The sequence below is a fragment of the Lathyrus oleraceus genome, chromosome 3, assembly GCF_024323335.1.
Source record: "Lathyrus oleraceus cultivar Zhongwan6 chromosome 3, CAAS_Psat_ZW6_1.0, whole genome shotgun sequence".
In the NCBI taxonomy this organism is placed as follows: Eukaryota; Viridiplantae; Streptophyta; class Magnoliopsida; order Fabales; family Fabaceae; genus Lathyrus; species Lathyrus oleraceus.
This window is the reverse complement of record NC_066581.1, coordinates 348,197,098-348,210,072: the sequence shown is the minus strand read 5'-3', so window position 1 is coordinate 348,210,072 and position 12,975 is coordinate 348,197,098. Positions and strand designations below refer to the sequence as shown.

The 12,975-nt window shown below is 30.7% G+C and overlaps 1 protein-coding gene across 1 annotated transcript; it reads right to left on the bottom strand.

The window, feature by feature from the left end:
• Positions 1-8,589: 8,589 nt before the first annotated feature.
• Positions 8,590-9,422, bottom strand: LOC127127598 (light-harvesting complex-like protein OHP1, chloroplastic). Its single transcript, XM_051056848.1, has 3 exons — positions 9,085-9,422; positions 8,859-8,981; positions 8,590-8,733 (listed from the first exon to the last, which is right to left on the bottom strand). Exons 1-3 carry the CDS (start codon positions 9,253-9,255, stop codon positions 8,665-8,667), a joined length of 363 nt encoding a protein of 120 aa, XP_050912805.1. The 5' UTR covers positions 9,256-9,422; the 3' UTR covers positions 8,590-8,664.
• Between the last annotated feature and the right edge of the window lie 3,553 nt (positions 9,423-12,975).

Here is a 12,975-nt window from a genome sequence, read left to right as displayed (position 1 = left end):
TTGAAATAAAAAGACTTAAATTTATAACCTTATATATATATATATATATATATATATATATATATATATATATATATATATATATATATATATATATATATATATATATATATATATATATATATATATATATATATATAAAAGTATTTTTTATATCATTTTTTATAATTTAATTCTTTATTTTAAAAAAAAGGATAAAAGTTAGGTGCAATTCCAATGGTACCGTTGGTGCCTTTTTCCATTTATAAGGTGACATAGGTCCAAAACTTAACATTCCATTCAGATCCTCCACCAAATCATGAGTTTGTCATACATTTATTTATTAAAAAATGGAACATTAAATCCACATATTATATTATGAATGGAGAATCTTAGTATATAAGCAATTTTACACAAGTTTAGTCCTTTAAAAAATTGTTAATCTAAGAGTTCGAATCTCATTTACCATATGTTCTTCATTATATGTTTTCTTGACATATGGTAAACTTCTACTCCCTCTATCTCAAATTATAAATCATTTTGCAAAAAAAAAATGTCTGAAATTATAAGTCCCTTTACAATCTCAATACAACATTAATGACTTTTCCCAACATAACATCTATCATTTTTTACTATCTCTTCTTACAAATTCTAAGATATATATATATATATATATATATATATATATATATATATATATATATATATATATATATATATATATATATATATATATATATATATATATATATATATATATATATATATATATATATATATATATATATATATATATATATATATATATATAAGGTTATAAATTTAAGTCTTTTTTAATTCAATTTTTGTAATTTTATTGTTTATTTAAAAAAGGATAAAAGTTGTGTGCAGTTCCAATGGTACTGTCTGTGTTTTTCCATTTATAATGTGACATCTGTCAAAAACTTAAAGTCACGTTCATATCCTCCACCAAATCAAGAGCTTGTTGTATATTTATTTATTAAAAAATGGGACATTAACTCCACGTGCTATATTATGGATGAAGAATCTCAATACATAAGCAATTTTAAGTAAGTTTAGTCCTTTAAAAGAATATCTAGAAAAATCATCAAGAATAACTATGGCATATACATTACCTCTGAAGCTTCTTGTTCTTGATGGATCAAATAGGTCCATATACAACAATTGAAGTGGTCTTGTTGTTGACACCACATTCTTTGACTTGAAAGTTGATTTGTGTTGTTTTCCCTTTTGACAAGCATCACACAATTTATCTTTGACAAACTTAATCTTTGGTAAACCAATGACAAAATCACGTTTGAATAATTTATTTAAATGTTCCATATGAATATGGACTGCCCTTTTATGCCAAAGCCATGAGTCATTGTTGTTTACCATGAGACATTTTACTTTCAAAGACAAATCATCTAAAGCTATCATAAAAATATTATTGATTCTTTCACATTTGAGTTTTACCTCATTGGTGACTTCATCTTCAATAAATAATTCATCTTTGGTGAACTTGATCTTGAAGCCTTTGTCACAAAGTTGACTTATGCTTAGAAGATTATGCTTTAGTCCTTCAACATAAAGTACATCTTCAATGGATGTGAAATATGGTACTACAACTTTTCCTTTGACAAGAATATTTCTTTTATTTTTTTCTCCATAGGTGACATATCCCTTGACTTTAAGCACTAGATTTGAAAGTTTGCTTATATCTCCTGACATATGCTTTGAACAATCACTGTCGAGATACCATAGATTTGAAGTGGTCTTCAAGCATACCTACAAAACAAATTAGATTTTGTTAGGTACCCAGCGTGCCTTGGGTCCTTCATAATTAATATCTTTCTTAACCCACATATAATGTTCACTTGACACACTAAAATTTCTAACATAGCAAGCATTAGGTGTATGGCCACTTATACCATAATAAAAGCATGTAGGAACAAAACTACTTCTATATCTAGGAACCTATGATTTCTTTTTAGGAAATCTCTTCTTAGGATGTTGATGAACTTTTTGTGCTTTATTCATTTTTTCCTTGTTGGATTGATCACTTGCCTAAATAAAGATGGTTTTATTAGTACTTGGTTTGTTGAACTTAGAATAACCAAGACCACTTTTATCATTTGAATACCTTTTGTTGGATAAGAACATTTTCCAATCCAACATGTCCTTTTTCATATCTTTCAAGAACTTTTTTTAGTTGAACAATTTGGAAAGTAAATGAGTAACAATTTTTGCATGTAAGATTTTGTTTTTATTTTTCAAGAAAGTTTTGTTTTTCAACTTCAAAATTATTTTCCGTGGTGTAAATATTTTCTTCAAGGGATAAGATTTGTTTCTTTTGTGTTGACACCGTTTTATACAAAATTTTACATTCGTTAAGAAGTTCATCAATAGCACCTTGAGTATCATTATGAGAAGATGTTTCATTACTAACCTCTTCTTCTTCATCATTGAAATGGTGTGAAGCCATCAATGCAAGATTAACACATTCTTTTCTTTCAGAATCGGAAGATGAACTCACTTCATTATCTTCCCATGCAATTTAGGATATTTTAGATTTTGAATCCTTGTTGAAACTACTTTTATTTGAGAGTTTTGGACAATCCGTCTTTATATGTCCTTGATTTCCATATTCATAGCAAGTGATGTTTTGAGTAGGCGTAAATGCTTCATTCTTGTTAAAATATTTCTTATTTCATGCAAAGTTAGGATTTTCGTTAGTACCAAAATATTTACCTAACCTTTTTACAAGAAGCATGAAGTTCTCGTCTTCCCCCAGATTGTCTTCTTTTTCAACTTCTTTGGAATCAACTTTTAAGGCAATGCTTTTGGATTTCTTGTCTAGATTCTCATGCTTTTCAAGTCTACCAAGTTCCGTATCATATTCTTGGAGTTTCCCAAACAATGTTACGGACATCATTGTTGATAGATTTTTCTTTTCGGATATCGCCTTCACTTTCGGTTGTCATTCCCTGGTTAAAGATCTGAGTACTTTAAGATAAAGTTCATCACTAGTTAAAGTGTTACCGAGCATTTTCAAGTGATTCATCAAATGCACAAATCTTTTTTGCAAGTTGAGAATTGATTCTCCGGGCTACATTCTGAATAACTCATATTCTTTACTTAAGGTATTCAATCTTGATCTTTTAACTTCCGCCGTTCCTTCATGTGTTTCGACCAAAGTATCCCATATTTCTTTTGTCGTTGAATATGTTGAAATGCGAAAGAACTCATCCATTCCAAGAGCACCTTGAAGAAGATTTATTGCTTTCTTGTCATAAAGAATCTTTTTCTCATCATCTTCATTCCATGATGCTTCGGGCTTAGGAGTGCCAACACCATTAACAACCGTAGTAGGAACGAAAGGACCTTCTATGACAACTTTCCAAACATCGTTTCCTTGAGACTCTAGATGTGCATTCATACGTATTTTTCAAAAATCTATATATTCTCCACAAAATAGTGGAGGCTTGTTATTTCTTCCACCGTCTCTAAAAACATAATTTGAGTTTGCAGAAGCCATTTGGATCTTTTATGAGAAAGTTACATATAACCTACTCTGATACCAATTATAAGTTCAAAGTGCACCTAAGAGGGGCGTGAATTAGGACCAATTAAAAATTCTGGTGTTAGAGACAAGTTTGTTCTTATTTTTCTAGTTTGGTGATGATTTTAAAAAGCGATAAAGTGTAGAAAAATAAAGAACACAAGGATGTATCCTAGTTCCCTTCACAATCCAAAGGTACGTCTAGTCCCCTTACCACATGTAAGAGATTTTATTATTGTTAGATCTTCCCACACAAGACTCTAACCAAGTTATGAAGAACAATCCTCTTGAAAACTATCACCACAAGAAGAAAAAAAAACAATCCTTTCTTTTATTGCACACACACTTGTTTCCAACAATCCTGAAAAAAAACAAGCAATACAAAGCAAACAATCTTATTTTCAACTATTCTGAAAAATAAGATATGGATTACAATAATAGTTTTTGAGTGTAAATTTTGTAGTATAATTATCACACTAAGTGATATATCAATGTTCTTGATATTCTCTTCTAATGACAATAATTCACAAGCACAAAGGCGTTAGATTGCTCAGGTATTTTTTGGTATGAATGATGTGAAAATATGCAGAAACTATCTTGAATAAAAGTTGATAACAAGAAATGTGAATTCTAAAAATTCTAAGAGTTTTAATTGGAATAGGTGATTTTTGAATTTTGAAAATCATGTATTTACATGTGCATAACACCTCTAATGAATCATGGTAAAGGTCTGAAAAATATCATGAACAATTGTCAAGTTGAAATGAAATGATTCCATGAAGTGGTGCATGAAGAGGTGTTAGTAAAGCTACTGATTTTTCAAAAATTCACAAAGGTAAATTGACTTACATAGTGGGTAAATCGATTTCCCTGTGGCAACATTTAAAAATATTTTAAAAACTTAAGTAGGAAATCAATTTCCATAAGAGGTAAATAGATTTACCCAGTAGAAAAATTAATTATTTGCGTTTGGAAATGTATAGGCTTTAGTGGTAAATCGATTTCACTAAAGGTAAATCGATTTACTTAGTTTAAAACTTGAAAAATATAAGCCTAAGACATTTTCCATGCACAAATAAATGTTATGCAATGATTGTTTGAATACTTGAGCATCTAAGACTTTAGTGAAGGTAAATATTCTCATTATACCTTCTTGAAATGCAATAGCTTAAATTCTTGAATCATGATGCTTTATCTTTGAGTAACATCGTTGCCTTTTTGTCACTTGAAGCTTTGTCTTCATCAAAATACATTCACTATAGAGAAACTTGACTTCACACTTACTACAAAATATATCAGTCTTTTCTCTACATGTCCAAATCACCTAAGTCTATTTTCACCATTTTCTCCACTATAGACAATACTACGACACACTCTCTAATATTTTTATTTATAACTTTATTTTGTCGAGTCTTACCACACATCGACCACAACATCCTCATATCTGTTACACTTTCTTTATTCTTGTGTTAATTCTTAACCACCAAAGATTATGTCTCGTACAAAATCGCAGGTCTTACCGTATCACAAAACATCTAATGTCCTTCTCCATTTCAACCACCAAACTTGAATTTGATGGTTTACACCCCTTCTATTTCTCCATAATTTTTTATTACGGACCCAAGATATTTAAACTGTGTGACTTAAGGGATAATATGGTATCCAACTTTCACCTTTAGGTTAGAAACACTTCTTATTTTATTGAACTTACATTCCATATACTTCGTCATACTTTTGTTTAGGCGAAAACCATACATTTCTAAAACTCGTCTCCAAGTTCCCAATCTCTCCTTTAAATCCTCATTCGACACTCCAAGAAGGACTATATCATCTGCAAAAAACACACATTTTAGTGCTAGCTCTTGGATGTGTTCCATGAGTACATCAAAAATTAAGGTAAAAATGTTGAGCTTAGGATTAAACCTTGATGCAAACCAATAGTTCTAACGTAGATAAAATGAATATATATATATATATATATATATATATATATATATATATATATATATATATATATATATATATATATATATATATATATATATATATATGGGCCTATCTAAATCAAAGAAAAGTTTTCAATGAGATAGAGGATGGAATTTTTTATACAAGCCACGTATGAGATCGAGATATTTTTCTTTTGCTTAACAACGTCAATGTGATGGTTAACACATGATGAAAAGGTTTGAAACTATTCTCCCTGCATAAATGAAAGGTTAAACTCATATTAAGGATCATAAATCCTTGTTTCATTAACAACCACAATATGAGATGCATGAGTAAAGGGTCCAATGTTCATTGTTCCTTCATTACGGAGTTGGATTTACATCTAACTAATCAACATTGATAGTTTATTTAAGTTATGATAAGTCTCTACGGTTGAACAAGTGACTTCAAGCACATGAGGAGAGTGAATTATGATATTTAAAATTCATGATTATTTTTATGATTTTCTCAACTGTTCTTAAATTGTGTTAGTAGTTTCTTACGAATAGAGTAAATAGCAGTGAAAATAAATAGCATAAACAAAAGAGTATAAGAGTTAGACATATTGCACCTGAGAGTTATCCAGGTTTGGCCGAACGTTAACCTAGTTTTGTTCCCTAAAGGTCTTCTTGAGATTTTGACTATAAACTTTTGAGATTTTACTGGATATGCCCACAAGCCTTGATACAATTTGATCTTGAGATTTTTACAGGATTACCCTCAACAAAATATAGTTTTTACCCAAGACTAAGTTAATGAACCGTTTAGATATTTTCAAGCTAATCTAAATAACCAAAACATGACTTTTTCTGACAAAGTTCAAGAAATGAAAACCAAGATTTTATGACTGGTTTATGTTAATAACGAAACTCTGTTTATTAAGAGTATCACACTCTCAAGGATAAAATAATAGCACACCAACTTACAAACTTTTTCTCACAAGTAAAATTTCACTCAAAAGCTCAAAGATAACTTAAGTGAAAAAGAAATACTTCTAGAGAGAGAAATAAAGATATAGATTCCAAAGGAAATGTAAAACTCTAGAAGTGGCAAGAAATGAAGAAGAGACAACCCTCATTTAAATAGGAGAAGGAAAAACCAAATAAGGAAATGATCAATGGGCAGAATTGATGAGACAATCGATTGGATGAGTCGTTTTTAATCGATTTCCTTGTCCAATATAGAAATATTTGATAGAGAGTTGTTATACATCATTAAGTTTTTGCCTTAACTGTTTGGTTAATTGTTTAAGCCCTCTCCATTCAATTGGCTTAACAGTCTAATCTATTGGATGAATCAAATTTTTTCAATTGATTGGCTTAAGTCCCTAATCCATCGACAAGTTCAAAAATTCTTTTAAATGATAGTGAACAGTATATTAATCACTTAATTGTGTGTGCATTTTTACGTGTGTGTGTGTGTGTCTGTGTCTGTGCTTACGTGTGTGGATGTGTGTGTGGGTGTGGGTGAGCGTGTCTATGTGTGAGCGTGCATGTGCATGTGTCTGTGTGCGCGTGTGTGTGTGTGTGTGTCTGCGTGTGCATGTGTGTGTATGCGCGCCTCTGTGTGAGCGTGTCTATGTCTGTGCGTGTGTCTCTGTGTACACGTGTGCATGTGTGTGTATGTGTGTCTACGTGTGCTTGTGTGCATGTGTGTGTGTGTCTGTGTGTCTGTCTGTGTTCGTGTGTCTGTGTGCGTGGGTGTGGGCGTGTGTGAGGGTGCGTGTGTGCGTGCGTGTGTGTCTGTCTCTATGTGTATGTGTGTGTATGTGTGTGTGTCTCTGTGTGCATTTGTCTATTTGTGTGTGTGTATGTGCGCGCGCGTCTGTGTATGTATGTATGTATGTATGTCTTTGTGTGTGTGCGTGCACGTCTGTGTGCGTCTGTGTTTGTTCATGTGTGTCTATGTATGTATGTATGTCTTTGTGTGCGTGCGTATATGTTTGTGTCTGTTTGCATGTGCGTGTGTGCGTTTGTGTACGTATGTGTGTGTGTGTTTGTGCGTGTGTTTCTGTGTACCTGTGTTTTTGTGTACGTGTGTGTGTGTGTGTGTGCGCGCGCGCATGTCACTGTGTGTGTGTGTCTGTGTGCGTTTGTGTACCTATGTGTATGTTTATGTGTGTGTGCGTGTGTGTATGTGTATGCTTGTGCTCACACGTGTTTTTTTTTGTGTATGTGTGTGTGCATGTGTGCCTGTGCGCACGCGTGTTTTTGTGTGTGTGTGTGTGTTATAGAAGTTACTCTTATACCTTTATAATACATTGATCATCAAATAATTGATCTTGCGAGTTTTCGCACTTCCTCTCTTTCACAATTATGAAACTCCAATATCCCTTACTTGATTCATCACTTCATTTGAGAGGACTCATATAATTTATTTAATAAATATTATCATTTGAGATTGTTTAACAGAGATCATCATGAATTTCACCGAGTACCGCTTGACATTAGATATTATCCTTAAAATAATATTGAAGCTTAATATTCCCAAAACCAATAACACAAGTACAAGAGTCATCACCACCAATAATGTAATCAATATTTGAAGAGGAGATATACAAAGAGTACACGTCTAATTGAAATGTCATAAGATTGACAACTTTAGAATTAAGAATTTAAACATCCTTAAGCATAGTACTAGAGGTGCTAAGTGACTGCAAGATGAGAGTTGCGGAATTAATGTGACCAACTTCATTCATAAGAAAAGAGCACCATAACAATCCCCCCTTTTATGGATGAACAATACTATAGGAACATGAAGAATGTCGGTGAATAATGGATTTTAAGAAAGTGTACCAAATTCGGTAAGTAGTAAATTAAACTCGTATCCATAAGGATCGTAAGTAGTTTATAAAATCTCTTATTTTTCACTATTTAGTAAAATAGGTCCTAAAAATTCAAGCAACTTTCAAAAAATTCCTCGGTAGATACTTCCTAAATTCTTTTTTATGATTTATGATATCCTTAACTTTTGTTTTTGCATTAGTTTTATAAACCTTAAATAATGAGAAAGCATTTAAGGACATAGTTAAAGAGAAGTAGATGCAGCCAAATGACAAGAAATGAGAAAACATGTTCTTGTAACAACTTTAAAAAAAAATTATAACCGAATACATGTGACAATAGTTACATGATTAATCAAAGAGGAATATCAAGGCCTTTTCCGATCTCAACTCCAATCACTTCAAGTATTCCCTTGTTTATTATCTGCAAAAACACATCACATTCACACAATAACTTAACTATAATGAACAGTGCTTAGTGCTTGTTAATTCATTATCTGCAAAAATGCAAAGTGTGATTAAAATAATAAGAATAGAAGATACACTTACAAGCTCTACAATGAAAGTTCCAATGAGTCCAATCATGCAAGCTCTAGAGTTCCATATTTCTGCGGTCTTTGTAAACCCAAGAAACGGTGGTTTAAACTGAGGCTGTACTTTCGGAAATTCAACCTGAAAATTCAACTTCATAAATAACAATATCTATAAATAAAAAAATGAAAATTTAACAATAAATAAATAAATAAATAAAAGAACTTAATATGAAGTTGCATACACCAGAAGGAGTTTTGACTGCTTGAACAGTGAAGGAAACTCTTTTCTTGTGAAGTGATGGTGATAAATTCAAGTTATGATTTTGAAGGAATAGAACTTGGTGGTTTGTAGAATGAAGTGATGGGGTTCCTAAGATGAAGGATGAAGGTAATTTGGTTGATGATATAGCCATGGCAATGGAAATGGTTCAAACACTTCTACACTGTGGGAGTTATCTACTTTTTTTCTCCTTCATTTTTTCACTTGTTTTGTGTGGTTCAAATTGGAAGAAGATGGGGTTGACATGCTTGATACGTGTAATGATAACAGTGGCAGATAACTTGATGTGATAGAATCTTTGTATAATATTTTTATATGGATTCTTTTTAGAATATAATATAAACCAAAAAATAGTTGAAAAATTATTATATCTCCAAATAAAGTTATATTCTTTTTTTAAATGATTGAACAACCATTTATTGTTAAATGTGTGAAGTGAGACTATCATTATAATATCATTTTCAAGTATATTTTTGTTTGTTATTTCATAAACTAAATTATTAAAATATATATGTTTTCTAAAATAAAAATAATTAATATAATATGCTTGATGATTAAAATGATTAACTCAAGAGATGTCAAATATTTTTTTTATAATAATCTAGAGTATTTTGTTATTTGTTATGATATGATTTTTTTTTAATATAGAATACTTTAAGGTGAGAAGATGAAGGTAAGATGGATTCGTAAGATTTAAGATTCACTTATAAAAATGCGATCTAACAAATGTCCTAAATCATTGTAAATAATATTTTAGTAACTATTACTAAATATCTAATACGAAGATTGAAATTAATATTTAATTTATCATTGAAAAAAGAGATTTTTTTAGTTGGTTTATGATATTTAATGCTAACAAATAAGGTTTGTAAGCATTCAATACTAGAATCAGGAATAAATGAAAGGTTGAAGATGATCACCTCGTGAAGCTTTCATAAACGGTAATTAAAGTTTTGGTGAAAAAGGAATGTATATGCAAAGAGTCATATATATCTAGAAAAGTTGAAGGAAAATGAAATGATTAAATTACCCTTGCTTAATCCACATGAAGCCACATCATCACTTTGAACTATTTCACCATCAGAATTTAGTTTGTTGCAGCCTCTTTAACCACACAGTCACACTATCAATCCATCACTAACTGTCTGATCTTCATCAAATGAATAAAAATGCATATTCAATTTTTATAACTTAATTTCATAAATACCAATTTTTAATCACAATCGTCAAATTTAGATTCAAAGGCTATACATCATCATTCCTCTTTACCGCCTCACCAACTATCTCCTTACAACTTCCAACCTAACTTTTTCAAATTTCCTCCCGCATCTCAATATCCAACATTGATGCATATATCTCGGATTAGACATCAACAGTTTTTCATCTGAACCCAATCCTTACTCTTCACCTCTCAACACCATTTTTGTGGTTATCATATTCTCCTCACTTCTCATCTAAACCATTCTTTACTCTTCACCTATCCAATACATTGTATCATTGTTTTTTCTTCGTTTTCAAAGCTCACATTTTTTCACAACTCACATTTTTACTAATGTATGTGTTCTTTCTTTTTTGCAGTTTATTTTCTCTGTGATTAGTATTTTTTTTCTTCCATTTTCAAAACTCACATTTTTACTAATGTATATGTTCTTTCTTTTTTACAGTTTATTTTATCTGACATTTCTGTTCATCCCAGTAGAAGTATAGTCTTGCAGTTTTTGGTATTATGTTATATATATGTTGTTCATTTTTTCTTTAGCTTATAGTATTAAACAACCTAAACCCATCATAAGTGTTCATTTATATCCAAATCTGAATGTTATATTTCTTCAACATAGTATCTCCAATTTATACTTATTTATCATTGTTATGTTTTTTTTCAAATGCATTCCCTGCATTTGAATCTGAATGTTGTTTTTGTCTGAATATCTGAATGTTTGTTTCTTATTAATGTAGAATGGTCAGACCAGTTGACCTAATAAAGAATGTTACTTACATGAAGGAAATGTGGAAGCTTCACGTTAGGATTGAAGATATCTAGTCTGTTTATAGTAAAGTGAAGGAAAAATATTTGGAGATGCTTCTGTTGGACAGAGAGGTACAACTAAATACATTATAAAAATGTTATCCCCTATACAAATATAGTATGTTAATGTATTTTCTTTTAATTTTAGGGACATCAAATACAAGTATTTATGCCTACTGATATGGTTGCATCACTTAAGCTCAAGTTGATCAAAAGTGGGACTTATTTGATGAAGAACTTTAGGGTACTACCAAATGATTTACAATACAAGTTATGTACTCTTCGTTTTAAGCTGGTTTTCAACTCTTGAACAATTGTTAGTCCGAAAGAATGTCTTGACATCCTCGTGTACAAATTCAATTTCAAATACTTTGCAGATATTAATTATGCAAAATATGCTCCTGATGTATTATATGGTGTGTCAAATCAATTTATATCAGATTTGTATTGTCGTTTGTATTTTCCATTTATATCAATATAACTATGTCTATATATTCCAAAACATATGTCATTGTAGCTTTCAAACACATGACGTATTGCCAACAACAATCGAGTTCAAACAAATGATGTGCATCTTTTGTTATGCTTAACACTAGGTCATGTATTCTTATATGTGTTTTATCATTCTACAATTAACTCATGTTGAAATTGAGATAATTTAGATCATTAATTTCATGCAGTGGTGTTAACTTGAAATGTACCTTATGGGGTGATTTTGCACCATTTTTGTTTCATGATCTGTTGGAAGCATCTGCTACTAATATTATTGTATTGATTATCAAGCATGGGAAAATAATGATTCCTCTTGTAAATTTGTCATTGAGTTTTAAATTTATCCAATGAACTTTAACAATTCTCAAATACACGATGAATTCTTTACAGTTGCATATTTGTCTGTTTGTATTCTATAAAGAACATATTTTGTTTTATATCATTCATTTGCAACAAAGAATAATATTGTTTCTTTTGGATTGGATGCATTATGTAAAACAACATTGAGTGTACATGCTATTTTGGTGAAGAAATGACACATGTAGGATCAAATATTCTAGCATGTGTGCAACATATGGATCTTTTCAGTAAGCCATGATGGATGTTGTTCTGAGCTTAATTTCTTTTTGGCTTTCAATCATATTTGTTTCTATCTTTTAGCAATGCATTAATTAGTTTTTTTTGGAAGATTAAAAGGATTAAATCAAATCAGTTAGAGATTTAAATTTGAATTCAAACAAATCAAATCTTTTTGGAGGTTTTTGAAAAATAAATAAAAACATAATCCTCTACAAATCTAGATGTGATCAAATATCATCTCCATTGGAGAAAATCCTGGAAGATTGCATTGATATTTAAGGAAACTCAAACCTAACGTTTGAAGTGTACAAGTATTGAAGATTCATGTGTTAGGATTTTTATTTTTGAGTCTTTTGTTTGTGTTGTTGTTTGTGCGCCACTCTAGCGCCTACATTTATATCTAAAGGCATAGAGTTTGGTTTGTTAGTTAAGTTGTAATACAATATTCAATATTCTTGTAGTGATCATTAGGGTTAGTGATTGAGAGAAAGTGAAAGATATTCTCATCTTTTGGGGGGCTCTAAATAGAAATACACCGGTAGAATTAAGAAGATGGGTATTGAACAAATGGTTATTCATCTAAGACACTTTGTACTAATTCTATTGAAGAGTGGATTTGGATTTTTGGATAGAAAGCCCCTAAACGTAGGTGTTGTTTGCATTGAACTGAAGGTGTGAAAACATAAGAAAGGGGGGGGGGGGTTTGAATTGGGTTTTATAAGCAAAGACTTTTTCCAAAACAAGAACACCACTAAT

What these genes read in the sequence shown, in the direction of transcription:
- LOC127127598 (XM_051056848.1), bottom strand. Translation starts at nt 9,255, where the DNA reads ATGGCTATATCATCAACCAAATTACCTTCATCCTTCATCTTAGGAACC. An exon ending in CAGTCAAAACTCCTTCTGGT is followed by an intron (nt 8,982 to 9,084) that starts GTATGCAACTTC and finishes TTGAATTTTCAG; the next exon opens with GTTGAATTTCCGAAAGTACA. An exon ending in GAACTTTCATTGTAGAGCTT is followed by an intron (nt 8,734 to 8,858) that starts GTAAGTGTATCT and finishes GTGTTTTTGCAG; the next exon opens with ATAATAAACAAGGGAATACT.